At 47.9% G+C, this 14,304-nt stretch overlaps 4 protein-coding genes across 4 annotated transcripts; all 4 read left to right on the forward strand.

Annotated features, from left to right (window-relative positions):
- Positions 1–1,202: 1,202 nt before the first annotated feature.
- FPRO_00464 (uncharacterized protein) lies at positions 1,203–2,321 on the forward strand (the record flags this gene model as incomplete). Its single annotated transcript, XM_031225362.1, has 1 exon — positions 1,203–2,321. The coding sequence occupies one exon, from the start codon at positions 1,203–1,205 to the stop codon at positions 2,319–2,321; it is 1,119 nt and encodes a 372-aa protein (XP_031076006.1).
- Positions 2,322–2,864: 543 nt separating this feature from the next.
- Positions 2,865–3,977, forward strand: FPRO_00463 (uncharacterized protein; the record flags this gene model as incomplete). The annotated part of the gene is made up of 2 exons (XM_031225363.1): positions 2,865–3,335; positions 3,387–3,977. 2 exons carry the CDS (start codon positions 2,865–2,867, stop codon positions 3,975–3,977), a joined length of 1,062 nt encoding a protein of 353 aa, XP_031076007.1.
- Positions 3,978–6,422: 2,445 nt separating this feature from the next.
- Positions 6,423–8,228, forward strand: FPRO_00462 (uncharacterized protein; the record flags this gene model as incomplete). The annotated part of the gene is made up of 1 exon (XM_031225364.1): positions 6,423–8,228. The coding sequence occupies one exon, from the start codon at positions 6,423–6,425 to the stop codon at positions 8,226–8,228; it is 1,806 nt and encodes a 601-aa protein (XP_031076008.1).
- A 2,690-nt stretch (positions 8,229–10,918) lies between these two features.
- On the forward strand, positions 10,919–11,427 carry FPRO_00461 (uncharacterized protein; the record flags this gene model as incomplete). The annotated part of the gene is made up of 2 exons (XM_031225365.1): positions 10,919–11,033; positions 11,087–11,427. 2 exons carry the CDS (start codon positions 10,919–10,921, stop codon positions 11,425–11,427), a joined length of 456 nt encoding a protein of 151 aa, XP_031076009.1.
- Between the last annotated feature and the right edge of the window lie 2,877 nt (positions 11,428–14,304).

Here is a 14,304-nt window from a genome sequence, read left to right on the forward strand (position 1 = left end):
TGATGACACTGCGTTGACATTAGCAGTCATAGATACTTCAGCAAAGTCAAGGCTTTATCGACTCTGAAGTGGGCACAAGACAAACGAAGTTGATGGTGAAGCCTAGTTTCTGGGCGTTCGATGCACGACCAGATACACTAGAGGTTCGCCTCTTGATCATCCCGTTAGTTAGCAAGCTAGACAGATTCTTGCGTAGCCAATGGCAATGCTATTGACATACTCGAGGAAGTGTAATGGTTGAGTGGATGGATGGGGCATGTTTGACAGCGTGGCTCGAGCAACGGTTTTCATTATCCGGCATTTGTATCGACACGAGTAAACGAAAGTATCTCGACTTGTTAGATGCACATAACAATGTATCTTAAGTGAGGAGGAGTGACTCCGAAGATGAAGTGGCGAGACTTTATGCAACACACCAACACCACGAATGGAGGATGGTTTCCTTTTTAGCGTCCCTGGAATGGGAATTCAAGTTGTGAGGGGGATCAATGACAACGACATCTCAATGGTAGTTTGGGTAGTATTGGAGAATAGTTAGGGCGCATGTGATACAGCATCGGGCTCATCGATGAACCCGATACTGAAGACTATGGGATTTCGAAGGAAATGAAAGAGGATCTGCAATGTATCATACGACTTATACCTGAAGGAGAAAGCAATGAGGCGGCTTTCGAGCATTATATCAAGTCGCCATGGAAAGTTAGGACAGTATAGTTGAGTGCCATATCGATTTATAGCTAGAAAATACCTGTGCGCTCATTAGTAGAAAGAGATATTTGAACTCCTATGATGCCTCCTATAAACAAAGTTGATGCAGCATTACACTGACTCTTGGCATAGTGGTGTAAGTGAGACACTTCATTCTCTGGCTGGTATAGTAGATCCAAGTCACATTGTTTCCGATCATTGACGGTTATATGCCGAGTATAAGCATCGATCTAAGATCATATGTCAAAAATGTCTAAACTCCAAATACAAAATTGTTGACGTTTCCTGAAATCATGAAACAATCATGTCGCAAGAAGAGGTTTGGGAAGATGCGGACCAACGTAAGTCCGTCGCACCAAATCGAGTCAAGCCCGCAATTTTCGGCCCCACTTCCGGACCCTTGCTCCCATCATGAAGCCTCTTTCCATTGACCAAATTTGGTTCACATTTTCTTATCACTCTCGGGATCGCACTCGCCGATCCAACTTATCATGATGAGCTGTACATGTCGAGTCACGCCCCTAAAGATATTCGTACAAGGCCTATCTCAAGTTCATAAAGTCGACGCATCGCCTTCCCTTCTCCGTCTGCCGATCCGCACTCGACCGGCGTTGTACCAGAATAATTTTGTCTTGGCGCGACAGGCCCGATCTTTACATTTTTCAAAAGCTTTACAAGATGCTTCCGGAGAAGCCGCTAGAGATGATGACCCTCTTTCTCAAATTCGGCCAGACGATGAAAACCGAGCGGTGAAAAACGACGACCCTTTCGCCACAGACGAAAATCCGGAGTCTATACCATGGAAAGCACAACCAGGCACGAATAACGAGGCCCAAAAGCCTCGGAGGAGGAGAAGAGAAACGCCAGAAGATTTTACGACCCTGAACTATCGCCGAAACAAGAGCGTGAGACAGCAACTAGAAGACGATGAGGAGGCAAACGACCACAATAGCAGTCGCAACCGACGAATGAAGGGTCCTTCTTCGTTACAACCACAACCCAAAGAGAATTACTGGAAAATCCAAAAAGCGGCTCTGAAGGAGAAATTCCCAGAAGGCTGGCGTCCTCGAAAGCGTCTTTCTCCTGATGCTCTGGCCGGTATCCGGGCTCTCAACGCCCAGTTTCCCGATGTCTACACCACCGAAACCCTATCGAACAAGTTCGAAGTATCACCCGAGGCTATCCGTCGTATTCTGAGGAGCAAGTGGCAGGCCAATCCTGACGAGGAAGAGAAGCGAAACGCGCGATGGTTCCGTCGTGGAAAGGAAGTCTGGGAGCAGAAGGCTGCGCTGGGTATCAAGCCGCCGCAGAAGTGGCGCCGTGAGGGCATCACACGAGATCCCAGCTACCATGACTGGAAGAAAGAGGCGGTTGAGCGAAACCGTGAGAGAGAGGAGCGGGATGACGTGGAGATTAGGGGTCAGAATGCCCCTCGTCGACGTGCTTATGCCCCTCGATCTGAAGGTTATACTCCCCGTTCAGCTCCTCCATCTGAGGGCTATACGTCTCGTCCTGGTCCTCGATCTGAAGTTTATACTCCTCGAGCTCGTATTCCTCGAACCGGGGACTATACCCCTCAATCGGTCCCTCGAACCGGACGAGGAAGATCTTAAAAAATGGCGAATGTACGATGGCATGATGAGGCTTTGCATATAGATCGGCGCTGGTGCATTGTACTATAGTTGTAAACTAACTCTACTATTGAAATGAATTATGTATGTTGGAAATGTATGTATGTCATGATGTAGCTTTGCAGGGTACTGGGTAGGAGGAATTCAGGTATATAAACAATCAGTATATATCAGGGCATATAAACAACGTACCAGGAGTGTTTCTACCAATGACTTGTTCATCACTATCACACTTTGTTGAATTTTCTCCTTGTCAATGGAGGCTCTCGTTTAAGAGCCTCGGCGAGGTGGGCTCATGGTGACAGGGGTAATCGTGTTTTGTAGCAAGCTGGGCGCTTAAGTTAGAGATGGGTTTCACTGCCACATGCTAACGTTTATCGAGTCTTGGCTAACTTGACCACTCTCTGGCCTTTTCGTTTCTCTCATAAAAGATTCATCTTGAACTCTGCACTCATTCAATTCCTTCACAGATATACAATACTCACCTAATTCTTACTTGTGTATCATCCTCATCAGTCATACACCATGCCCACACAATACCCCCGGCCCCCGCAGCGTGAATCGTGGTTTGCGCCACTCTCCATTGACCTCTTCCTCAAGGTCCTCAACACAACACTTCTTCACCCGTTCGTCTGCTGGATTATACCGCTATGCTTCCGTGCGCAGACAGTGAAATGGGAAGCGCCGCCTATGGTGGCCTCTATTGCGTGGGCTACCATTGTGACGCTATTCTGGATGGCCAATGTGGTCAACCAGCGCATTGCTCACGGGATCCCGCGTGAGGTTGACCTCAGCGAGGAGGTAATTGTCATTACTGGAGGCGCAAGTGGAATGGGTCTGCTCGTTGCTGAGGTTTATGGCATGCGCGGCGCGACAGTGGCTGTGCTGGATGTGAACGAGATGGAGAATACTGAGGCGAGAGGCGTCACGTATTACAAGTGTGATGTTGGCGACAAGGATCAGGTTGCAAAGGTTGCGCTCGAGATTGAAAAAGATGTAAGTCTTGAGCTTCTGAGACCATGAGATTTGTTACTAATGAAATACCAGCTCGGTACGCCAACTGTGCTTATCAACAACGCGGCTATTGTTATTGGGAAAACTCTATTGGACCTGTCGCTTGATGAGATTGACAAGAGTCTCACGACTAACCTCCTCGGACCATTCTACTGCCTCAAAACTTTCTTACCTGCCATCATTCGCGGTGGAAGGGGCGGTACCATCGTCAACGTCTCCTCTGTCATTGGCACGGTTGGTGCCGCACAGCTGACCGACTACGCTGCTGCAAAGGCCGGTCTCACAGCCATGCACCGATCTCTGACAGCGGAACTACGTGAGAGCCATCCCGAGATCCGAACAGTGTTGGTTACACCTGGTCAAGTGAGCACGCCGCTCTTCTATGGGGTCCAGACACCCAACTCCTTCATCGCGCCGGTTGTTGAGCCCGTGGATGTTGCCAAGGAGATTGTGGCTGCCATTGATAGTGGAAAGGGTGCTACAGTTGCTATGCCACTATACGCCCGTTGGGTTGACTGGCTTAACGTGTTGCCTGTGGGAGTGCAAACCATTGCGCGATGGGCAGCGGGAGTGGACCGTGGGATGAAGACGTTTGTGGGGAGAGAGGGACAAAAGCTTGAGTGAACTTGACGCTGGCGTCAGTTTGATGAATACGAAGAGTGTAAAGTTTCGACAGGATGAAAAACAATAATGTGAAATTAGATGATGTATCTTTATTGGAGCATTAATACACATAGAGTCAGCACAAGCGGTGACCTGGGGAAGTGATCCTGAGGAACTTTTTGGCTGAATGAGAATACGGTATTCAACTCATGGAGTTCCATGGATAGCCAATGGAGTATATGCCGATTCTAGTTGACAGGCTTCTTGACTCTTGTCAAGTCTGTCGGAAGAGGACCGATCCATATTATCTCTTATAGGCAAATCATTCATGAGAACATGTCGTAGCCTACCACTCAACTTGCGTGACAACCTAAGCGAAAACAACCTCTAAGCTTACAAATGCATGAAACATGCAATAGACCTTGAGGGAGAACGAAATCCTATAGGAGGAGAAAGGGGATCGAGCGATTGACCCCTGGCTAACCGGGCTTTAGACGATTTAATACCGTTGACAGCTCTGGACAGGTCGGGTTGAGCGGCCGGGTACAGAGAACCACATCGCATCATGAGCTGGAGAGATGGAAGAGGCATTGTGCAGCTCTGCGGGCGCTATTTAGGTTACTGTACGGCCGTTGGCCACATGGGATTTGTTTGTCGCTTGGACATACCGGTAAAGGTTAGGAATGGTTCATGGTGAGAGCTCTATACGGGGTGAGACTGTTGCTTGTACTTATTGTTGAGTCTGAGGAGTTGCTGAGAAGAGAGTAGACGGTACAATATGTGTAGTAAGAATTGTATGTATGTATGTATGACACAGGAATGAATGTTTCAGCCCTGGTTCTCCTTCGGTGACGGAAATGACATTGCGCCCGTTACTACGGAAGAAGCGAGGCCGGGTGAGGTTTCATGGAATGACCCGAGAGTGTGGAAAGTTTGCAAGCCTAATGAAGTCTCTTTCTGCCCGTGATGCTGTCTTTGTAAGTGATGAGAACCTAAAGAGAGGCTGCTGGTATTGGTTTACTGTCCTGTTGGTGTAGGTTGGTTGTCAGTCAGTGGTTGTGGGGATAACAGACCCTGCTTGGCGGGGGGGAAACACCTAAACGTCATGTCACTTGAGCCTTGTCTACGCCCGCAGAAGCTGCACCTTGATCCATTGACGGGTGGATCGATTTGGGAAGTATTTTCAGCAGGTGTACATACCTAGGTACACTCGAGATGTGAATCGACCGAGTGTTTGTCATTGTGTCTGGCTGATATTGATTGAATTGTTTAGTACTATAGCTAGGTAGTCTATCAACGTTGGATCCGATATTGGAACATGAGCACGCGACAATTAAGCATTGGATCAAAGCCCCTGCTTCCCTTGGCTGCAAGATTAATTACTACTAACTACAAACTACTTATAAATCGAATCGGGACCGACGACCCGTTGTGCTGTAATACGCCCGCTGGTTCCGTTACTTTGCGACATAAAACGCCCGCTACAGCTAGACCCAGGAGTTACAGAGTTGGTTAATCCTTTGAGAGATGTCCATGATCATCTGAAATCAGACAATCGTCTAGTCACACAGCAAGCCACTACATCATACATGGCACAACACACTCTCTGTCTGTAATGCTGCTGCAGTTTGACAAGATGATTTGCCCTATGCCAACTCGATCTTCAAAAGTGTCACCTAAGTCTCTCCCCAGAGAGACACTAAAAAAAGGTGCTTGCACTTCACTTAAGAGGCTAGACCTACCTTATCTGACCCTTCTCCACCAATCCAATCACGCCGCCATCACATTCTGCACCCAGCCCAGGCCAGCCCGCAGCCACGGAGCGGGCAATCCCACTTTGGCTGCAGAGATAAGCCAGTCCAAGCCAGTCCAATCCGTCCTCCATTTTCTCCCACGCCCTTTTCTTACATTCATTGCAATTACAACTCCTCCAGCTTGAAGAATCCAATTGCAGCTCACTTGTCACTCAGTTCTGGGCCTACCTAGCCATGTCCATGCGTGTCCGTGTCACGCCTTGAACCATGAGGCGAACCCTGATACTTTCTCCCTTATCCCTGAACATCACATACAGTACAACTCAACTCAACTCAAACTGAATCATACATGCTTTCATATGAAACTACTCAGGTCCCCTGCTCCTAGCCTGTCAACTGTCTGTCAACTGCAACTGCAACTATAACTTACTGCAACTACTGCTACTGTCACTGTCACTGTCACTGCTACCGTCTCGCCGAGTATTCTGACCTATCAAACTCTCATACTGCTTAAACTCAACCGTCAACCTAGGTAGTCGCCGAAACATACACTTTATTAGTGTCCGTCACCTTATGAGAGACTCAATCAACTGCTATATAATCGGCCCCCAACTTCTCTATCGACAACCACAGATGCAGTTCTAAATCACAAACATCGCACCGCAAGGGGTCTTCTCCTACCTTTCATCTCATCAAGTGAGCCGTTTCGACAATGGGACAGTGGTGGGTTGACTCTCGCATCGAAGCTACCGTTACCCGGTCCTATGTCGCCAGCCAACTCCTCCCGGATGAGATTGAGCGCCTAGATCGCCCAGTCGCATTTGGCGGCGAGGACTTGACGGAGCGCACCTACTGGGAGAGCATTCGAAATGATGCGCCTCGTTTGTTCCTCATTCTTGTCGACCTTGGTGTGCCGGATCAGATCTTTGGTGTTGTCGACGATGGCTGGGATGACGCTGAGCTACCGATTGCCCTCGAGGACGTGGATCGCCTCTTGTTGACAGCAACTCGTGATGAGAAAGTCGAAAAGAAGTTTTACCAACGCCAGTTTCACTACCTCCTTAAGCCCCTGCAGCGAGGGAACCATGTGGCGTACAAGGACAACGAAGTAGTACCCCTAGACGTCGTCGAGAAGCCTTCATTGCCAACGCACAAGTCGCACGGTAACGACAAGGTCAGACTTCCAAATGTTCCAGGGGAGGTCTTTTATCGAAGACGATACGTGCTGGGTAACGGACCTGGGACTATGCCCGTGCAAGACTTTCTCGATGCTGTCCATGGGATCAAGGGTCTGCAGAACGAGCACATGATCTCGTATTGGGCATCGTATACGCAGCATGGATATGGATACGTTTTGTTCACGCCAGCAGGTGACTTTACTCTAAAGTCATTCTTGGCGACGACACCATCACAGTTCAGACATCTTGCTAAGGCTCGTCGGAGGGAGCTTGTCATGAACTGGATTTTGTGTCTTGTCGACACACTCTGTGACTTCCACGGAAAGAATCAATCGCATGGATACATCAAACCTTCGACCATCTTCTTTACCAACCAAAATCACGTCTTTTACTCCGACTCAACACGACTCACCCCCGACAACGTGATTCTTCACACTGATAAATCGTCGTTTGATCGTGAACGGTACGACTATGCCGCGCCAGAACTGTGGTCTCGACCTGCAGGAGCGACGAGCCCAACCGGTAGATTCCCGTCTGATGAGCATTTCCCTATGGTGCAGACGTACGACCCGAGCGGCTCACCAACAGCCATGTTCATTGCGCCAAATCCTCAGTTGAGCGGACAGCAAGCCGACATCTTCTCAGTAGGCTGTATCATCCTGGAGCTTTTATCATTTCTAGTCAAACGGACGACGAGCAAGTTTGCGACCTTTCGATCAGCGAAACACAAGACGGCCGGCCGAGGCGGTGCAGTGTTGGATACGTCTTTCCACAAGAACCTAGGACAGGTGGAAGCGTGGATGTCAGGTCTTGCCAAAGATGCGTCTCGAAAGTCATCGTCGAGCAAAGATGGCGCGAATATTCTCAAGGGTGTAACACCTATGCTCCACGTCGTGACGGGTATGCTGGCGATGAATCCATACGACCGACCTCCGGCGATTGAAGTGCAACAGCGCATTTATCAGATTCTGACTGAAGTGTGTGGTATCTCAGAGCCACACTGCGTACATCAGTACGCGCACGATCTCGAGTCCTCGTTCGGGGGGTTGCAGATTCAGGCTGCTGGTGATGGCATGATGGGCGTCAGTCCGCCTGGAGGATCCAACACCACTTACGGGATACCACGGACGTATGAACACAGCCGAAATGGCAGCAGTGGAGGATATTCACAAGTAAGCCGGACGACAGGAAGCAGCGAAACCGACATGGATGCTATACACAGCGTAGGGTCAGTCGGTCTTCAACAGATACGGACTCAGGGTTCATGGCCTCGCAATATCGCGTACACGCAGCACACGGGCGTAGCGCAATACCCCGTGGGCCAATGGGATTCCACGTGAAGACATGTGATGTTCTCCTGGGATGATGACTTTGATGAGCTTGTGGGGACCGAATCCTTTTTATTAGGATTGGGAAGATGAAACGAGATGGCATTTATTACCTTCTGTTTGCATCGCGCATGCGGTCAGCAAATTTGTGCTTCATTTATCTGAGGCAGGGTTGATTTTACGGCATATGTGGCCGACTTATACCAACATTGAATTGATTTGCCGAAGCAGGTGGGAATGGAAAAAGAAATTATCATGATCAACTTTTGACGAAACGAGGTTGGTTATTAGGATTAGGATTAGGATTGGTCATGTGGAATTATGCACGATTTACGATTGAATGAGACTTCAATTTCAATTTTATCATATCATTAGCTAACCTGACTTTACGTCGACATTAATTGACTGACTGACTGGAATCACTGGAATGCATGCATGGAATTTATGCAGGGTTCAGCTTCGCTTCAGCTCAAAGGGTCCTGTCTGCCTCACGTTGGTTGTATGTGTGTTTGAGACAAGCGTGGAAGTGAAACACTTGAAGGATTCGAGACTTTTGATGTCTTGACTAATAAGAAAACATCAACGCAGCAGTAGGAAACAACGCATGATATTCTCTTAATTACGATATCTTGCCGATTTTCGGGCCTTGCCGAGTTAAGCATCATGCAAGACCGTTTCAAGACATCCATGGATGGGATAGGATAAACAACCCCTTGAGGAGACGTACTGCACTGTACGTTTACATGTGCCAAGAATATCCTGCAAGCTGTGACTTTGACAGTTTTCTTGTGATACAGATGCAGATAGAGATCACCATTATTAAAACGTTTATCCTCCGACAGATCGCTACTACTGGGTATGTACATATTCACCAGACCAGACACAAACTCAGTCAGGATGCCCTGGTCTGTAAGTTACGGGTCATCCAATCGGCGCAATAGTGGGACCGTGTTGCAATTTTTCGAGGCGTACGTCATGACCTATGGGAATGTGGGGGATTAGACTGGTCTGGATGGAAGAGGAGTATGTAAGGTAAGTAGGCAGAGAAGAAACAGGAGAAACTTTGAGAGGAGAGAGGGGGGAGAGGACACGCGGTAATCGCGCAGTCAGTCATAGGACAGAGGCAGAGAGAGGGAGGAGGGCGACAAAGCTAAAAAGAGGGTCAACATGAGGGGTTTTGTTTATGTTGATGTTTCTTTGGCTTGGTTTGACAGCTAGAGATCAGCCTCGTCTCCTGGTTCGGGCCAGTGGGCAGCAGCGCCAGTAGTTCAGGGGCCTTGTGGCAAAACAAGTGCTTTGTGTGTAGTGCCATGAGTCGTCAAACCTCCTGAGGCTTTACCTGCTATGTACTGTACCTTGCCCGAGGGACTTTCTCAATAGACCACAATCTGTATACCCACGATAACACAGAAACGAGACCTGTTCTGCTTGATCAAGAAATGCCCGAACGTTGAATGTGTCGTCAGTATGCAACTCAGCGTTACATTGGCACAATCCCAGCCCTGTTCGATCCCTCGATCCCCTGCTCTCCAAGCTGTAGAACTTCTTCCTCTTCCATCCCATGCAAGGCTGCCCGCCCAACCAAAGAACGCATCTGACTCAACTTCAGTAGCACGTCCCACTAAAAGGAAAACACTAGCACAAGGCTTGCTTGCTTGCTTGGTCTTTCTAGCGCCGTAGAGGGTTTTTCTTGGTACGAAATCAGGAAAAAGAGAGGAAGAAGACTCGAGAGTGTCCAATCGGCTGAAACTGTTTTATCGGGATACCAAACTGGAAATGGCTATGGGATGATCCACTTGAGCTTTAACTAGCTTAGAAGGCTGCATACTGGTACATATGCAAACTTGCGTAGCTCGAATCAAGGAAAGGGATGCGGATAAAAATGGTGCAGAGCAGAGCTTGCAGGGGGGTCGATCCAATATTGATTGACGGGCAGTATGTACAGTAATGAATGAAGAAGATGAGGATAAGGGTCAACCAACATCCATCATAAAATCTAATCCACTTCTTTATTAAAAACAAGGAGAGCAAGCGAAAAAGCTTGAACTACTTTAATATCTGACTCTCCCTTACCCTTCCTTCCCCAGTCCGATCGATCAATTGATTATTCGTTCCTCGCATTATCATCCTCCTTTTCGTCATCAACAACACATTGACTTCTCCTCCTTGAAGCTTATCAGGAAGCTCTTTTCGCCTTCTCCCAATCAGCTCACTCCCGATAAAGAAAAAAGGCCTCTAAGCAGGACCCGAATCACCCCCCCACGATCGGAACGCCCACACACACTCCTCAGCTCATCACACCTCTTTCTAAGCCGTCGTACGCGTGGCCGGCCCGTCCAATCGTTTTCTCTTCAACTTCCTTTACGGTTTTACGGTTATTCAGCTCGGGCTGCGCGCACCAGCGAGGCTACCAGGAGGGAATACCCACCCGCTTCCAACAAGGATTTTTTGAATCGGGGGCCTCGTCATCTTTCGTTACAAACAACCCAACCTTCGTTACAGTTTTTTTTTGGCTTTTGTCGTAGTCTAAGGGACAGGAAACCTTGGAAGGAAGGGAGACATAAAGGGTTAATTGCCTTGTCGATCGATCGTTTGCGACATAAAGCTCTCTTGTCTTGGATCACTATCTTTATACTACGCCCTATCCGTTCGATCTTTTTTTCTTTCTGGAAAGCTTCTGATATCGTTTATATCGGCCCACGATGCGCTCGCCAATCTCGCTTCTCATCTTGCTCTGCGCATTTATGGCTTTAGCATGTGCTGCTGAAGTTCACATCTTAAATAACAGAGCTCCCACATCTCAATTCGCGACACATGGTGAGATACTCCATCCGCACGTTCTTTAAGCTTAAAACACTAACATCGTCTAGGTGTTACTTCCCAATTACCTAACCGCGACCGAGACATTCACGCCCAAGACCGCGCGCGACAAATCGCCTTATCGCAAATGATCGACTCAAGCGCAAAAGTATCCATCGTAGAGACCGCGTCTCTCAATGTCAAGGCCTTTGCGCATGGCGGCATGAGCTTCCTCTTCGGCCTAGCATCTTCTTCCAACGACGTACTCGATTACATCAACAACGGCACCAGCTCTGTATTTTCACGATCAGTTACCAGCGAAGAAGGCAGTGGAGCTTCAGGGCGGAAACACGTTGCTTATACCAGCATTGCCCTGGTCCTTGTCATGCTCTTCTTTGCTGTGTGGATGTGAAAGAAAAACAAATGCACAGAGATACAGCACTTGCTCTTTTTTTCGCGCGCATATTATGATACCCCTACCGGATTTGGCGTTTCATCTGGGTCGGCTTTTTTGCATTTAATATTTACTCATTATTTCCTTTCTTGCACTTCGGTGCTGCTCCCAGGAGTGGATGCTGGTTCACGGTTTGGACATACATTCCTTGGTGGAGCTGGGCAGCTGTGCTGCATCCGGAAGAGAGTGTTGGTCGAATGGATGGATGGACGGATGAATGATTATGGTTTGTTAACTAATTAATGATGGCTACGTAATGACATGTTTGGAATATGATGTACATCGCATCAAGGGTTAGGTTGGGCATATCCCTAAGAGACAGAAAACTTGCAACATCTAGCCAGGATGCCAAAATAAACTGGTCTCAAGGCCTACCAAGATAAATCAAACTTGCCTCAGTTAATTATTCACTTAAACAGAGATCCTGCATTTTCTTACCTCCACTAGACGTATTCCAAGGAATACCGATAGATTACGTGGGAGGAAATCAAGCACAGGGTTGCAGTCAGTTTCTTGGCGTTTTGATAGAGCTTTAATATTAAGGTCTACTCAAATAATGCATATTGAGTTTCGGCGTCCTCCACTGAAAACATGTAGGATCGGCTAGTAGTGACTGCGACGCACTCGACTTGGCGCAGTCATATTCTTCTCCAACAACCTCGTTAACTTGGAACTTGGCGATGAGGGGACAACGTCTATGCCGAGACAGATACCCGCTGCTTTTTGGTATCCAGAAGTTACCTACAACAGAGGCAGGTTAGCTAGTCACGCTTGTGTTTGATGAGAATGAAACGGACCGTTTTGGATTGCTAGCGGGAGGGGTCCTTGAAGAAGGCAACTAGGACGACAATTGCCATGACGATAAAAACGGCGAAGAAGATGAGCAGCAGAGCGATATAGATGGCCTTCTTAAGGGGTCGGGCACGCCTGTGTGGCCCATGGCTTCGTATGTAATGGACAGGAGGTGGAGGAGGTGGTGGTGCCATCATCGTAGGAGGTGGTATAAACGCGCCGCTGCTGCCGCATGACATGATGATTGCGTTATATGCTCGATGGGGATGCCGTCAGGGTTATAGAATGGTTATAGTAATTTTAAATGTGAGTTCCGAGTCTGGCTGAAAGAAAGAAAATGATGATGGAGCTGTCAAGTCAAGCATTGCTCCTCTCGCTGAGGTGAATAAACAAAAGCCCATGCCATCTCTTTCCTCAAAGTCGAGGACGAAACCAACAACCTTCAGCTTTGGGTCGGTAGGTTGGTAGGTTGGTAAATAAGGCAAGCTCGGGTGGCCGTTAACACGAGATGATTTAATTGAGCAGGTGCAGAGTCGAGGTAGGGCGGATTGCAGTCTATGACTGCCTTGTCTTCTGGCCTGAGGCTGGGAGACCCGGAACTATTTTCGAAGTGGTATGAAGAGTTCATGCACCTTGAATCATTCTGACCAAAGGCCTCTTAGCTGCTAAGGAGAGACATGAATGTTGTCATCGAGGCTAGGTACCTTATACAATCTGCTTTAACAGGTTGTTATTTCATTATTACTTGTCACCATTATGAAGAACGAACAACACAGAACGCAAAGCAATTCAGAGGAAGTAAAGCTAGCCTAAAGAGACATTCTATACTCACACTCGATAGCGAGAACTTCCACGGTTTCTTTGCTTGGTTCGGAGCATCATCTTGCTTCCCACTCCAGGATGTTATCAGCATCTTTCATAGCAACAGCTTCAACTCTTTATCTCAGAATGGTAAACTAGACCAAAAACAAACGTATAGCTCAGAGATTGCGAGAGATACTTAGACAACTGTACGTCTGCCCCAACGATTCAGAGCCGGCTACACTTCACCGTCACCTCCACACCGTGATAGACCCCGTCAGCTGTTGAGTTTCCTATCATCAACTTCTACCTTTCGCTATATATTATAGGTATGACGAAACCCCTGAAAATATGGCCACGGACAAATGAGAGAAGATGCATCAGGACTGCTTCGCTATCCCTATCGCCACCCCTATTGCCATGAACGACGACTCGGTCATGAGTAAAACGTGTTAACTATAAAATAGCACCACTAGGAGTATCTGGGTTCCGAAATAATGTCCCTTTCTACCTGTCTACTATAGAGACACTGGTGCACCTGTAACCGATTCCCATACTCACGACTACGGCTACCAGCACCGGTTCCTAGTTCCTGGGCTGTCTTCTGTCCCGCTCTTTGACACGAAGTACATGGCAAAGAGATGACAAGAATGATCCTGACACTTCTGTTTCTTAATACTCCTAACGTCTTTTTCTCGAGGCATAGAATACTCCTGAACATAGTCACAGTTGCCTCCCCTTGGGCTCAGGCCCTCGAATAACGAAGGCCGCTTTCATGCCCAGTTCAATTAGTCGTTCAATCAGGGAAGCACCAGATATCCTCAAAGGCACATACTATTCTGTCGTTGGAAGATTCCTCCTGAGGAATTGCAAGACCAGAAATGATCGGCACAGCCCAACGTACCCCGTTGAATATCCCTCTATGTAGGTAGTGCAATGAGCAAGAAAATGTAGGGATACTCTTTGTGAATCTTCCACTTCTTCCCTGCTTCAAGCTTGGAGGTAAAGGCGGCAACCTATAGACGGCGTCACTTACACGGACAAGTATGGCCAATCACGTCTCTTGTATTGAACTTAAGATCGCAGTTTTTGACAAAGCTTTTCCCTGGAGAGCTTGGCCTCTTTGTAACCAATGAAATCTCGGAATCCCAATCCCCAGCCATTGTCTCCATCAATCTAAATCGGCGCTGGTAATGGCCGATCCCCGCCTTCCATGTCAAAAAATCTTCAGTTGAGGCAAGT

The sequence above is a fragment of the Fusarium proliferatum genome, assembly GCF_900067095.1.
Source record: "Fusarium proliferatum ET1 genome assembly, contig: FPRO_scaffold001, whole genome shotgun sequence".
NCBI classification, from domain to species: Eukaryota; Fungi; Ascomycota; class Sordariomycetes; order Hypocreales; family Nectriaceae; genus Fusarium; species Fusarium proliferatum.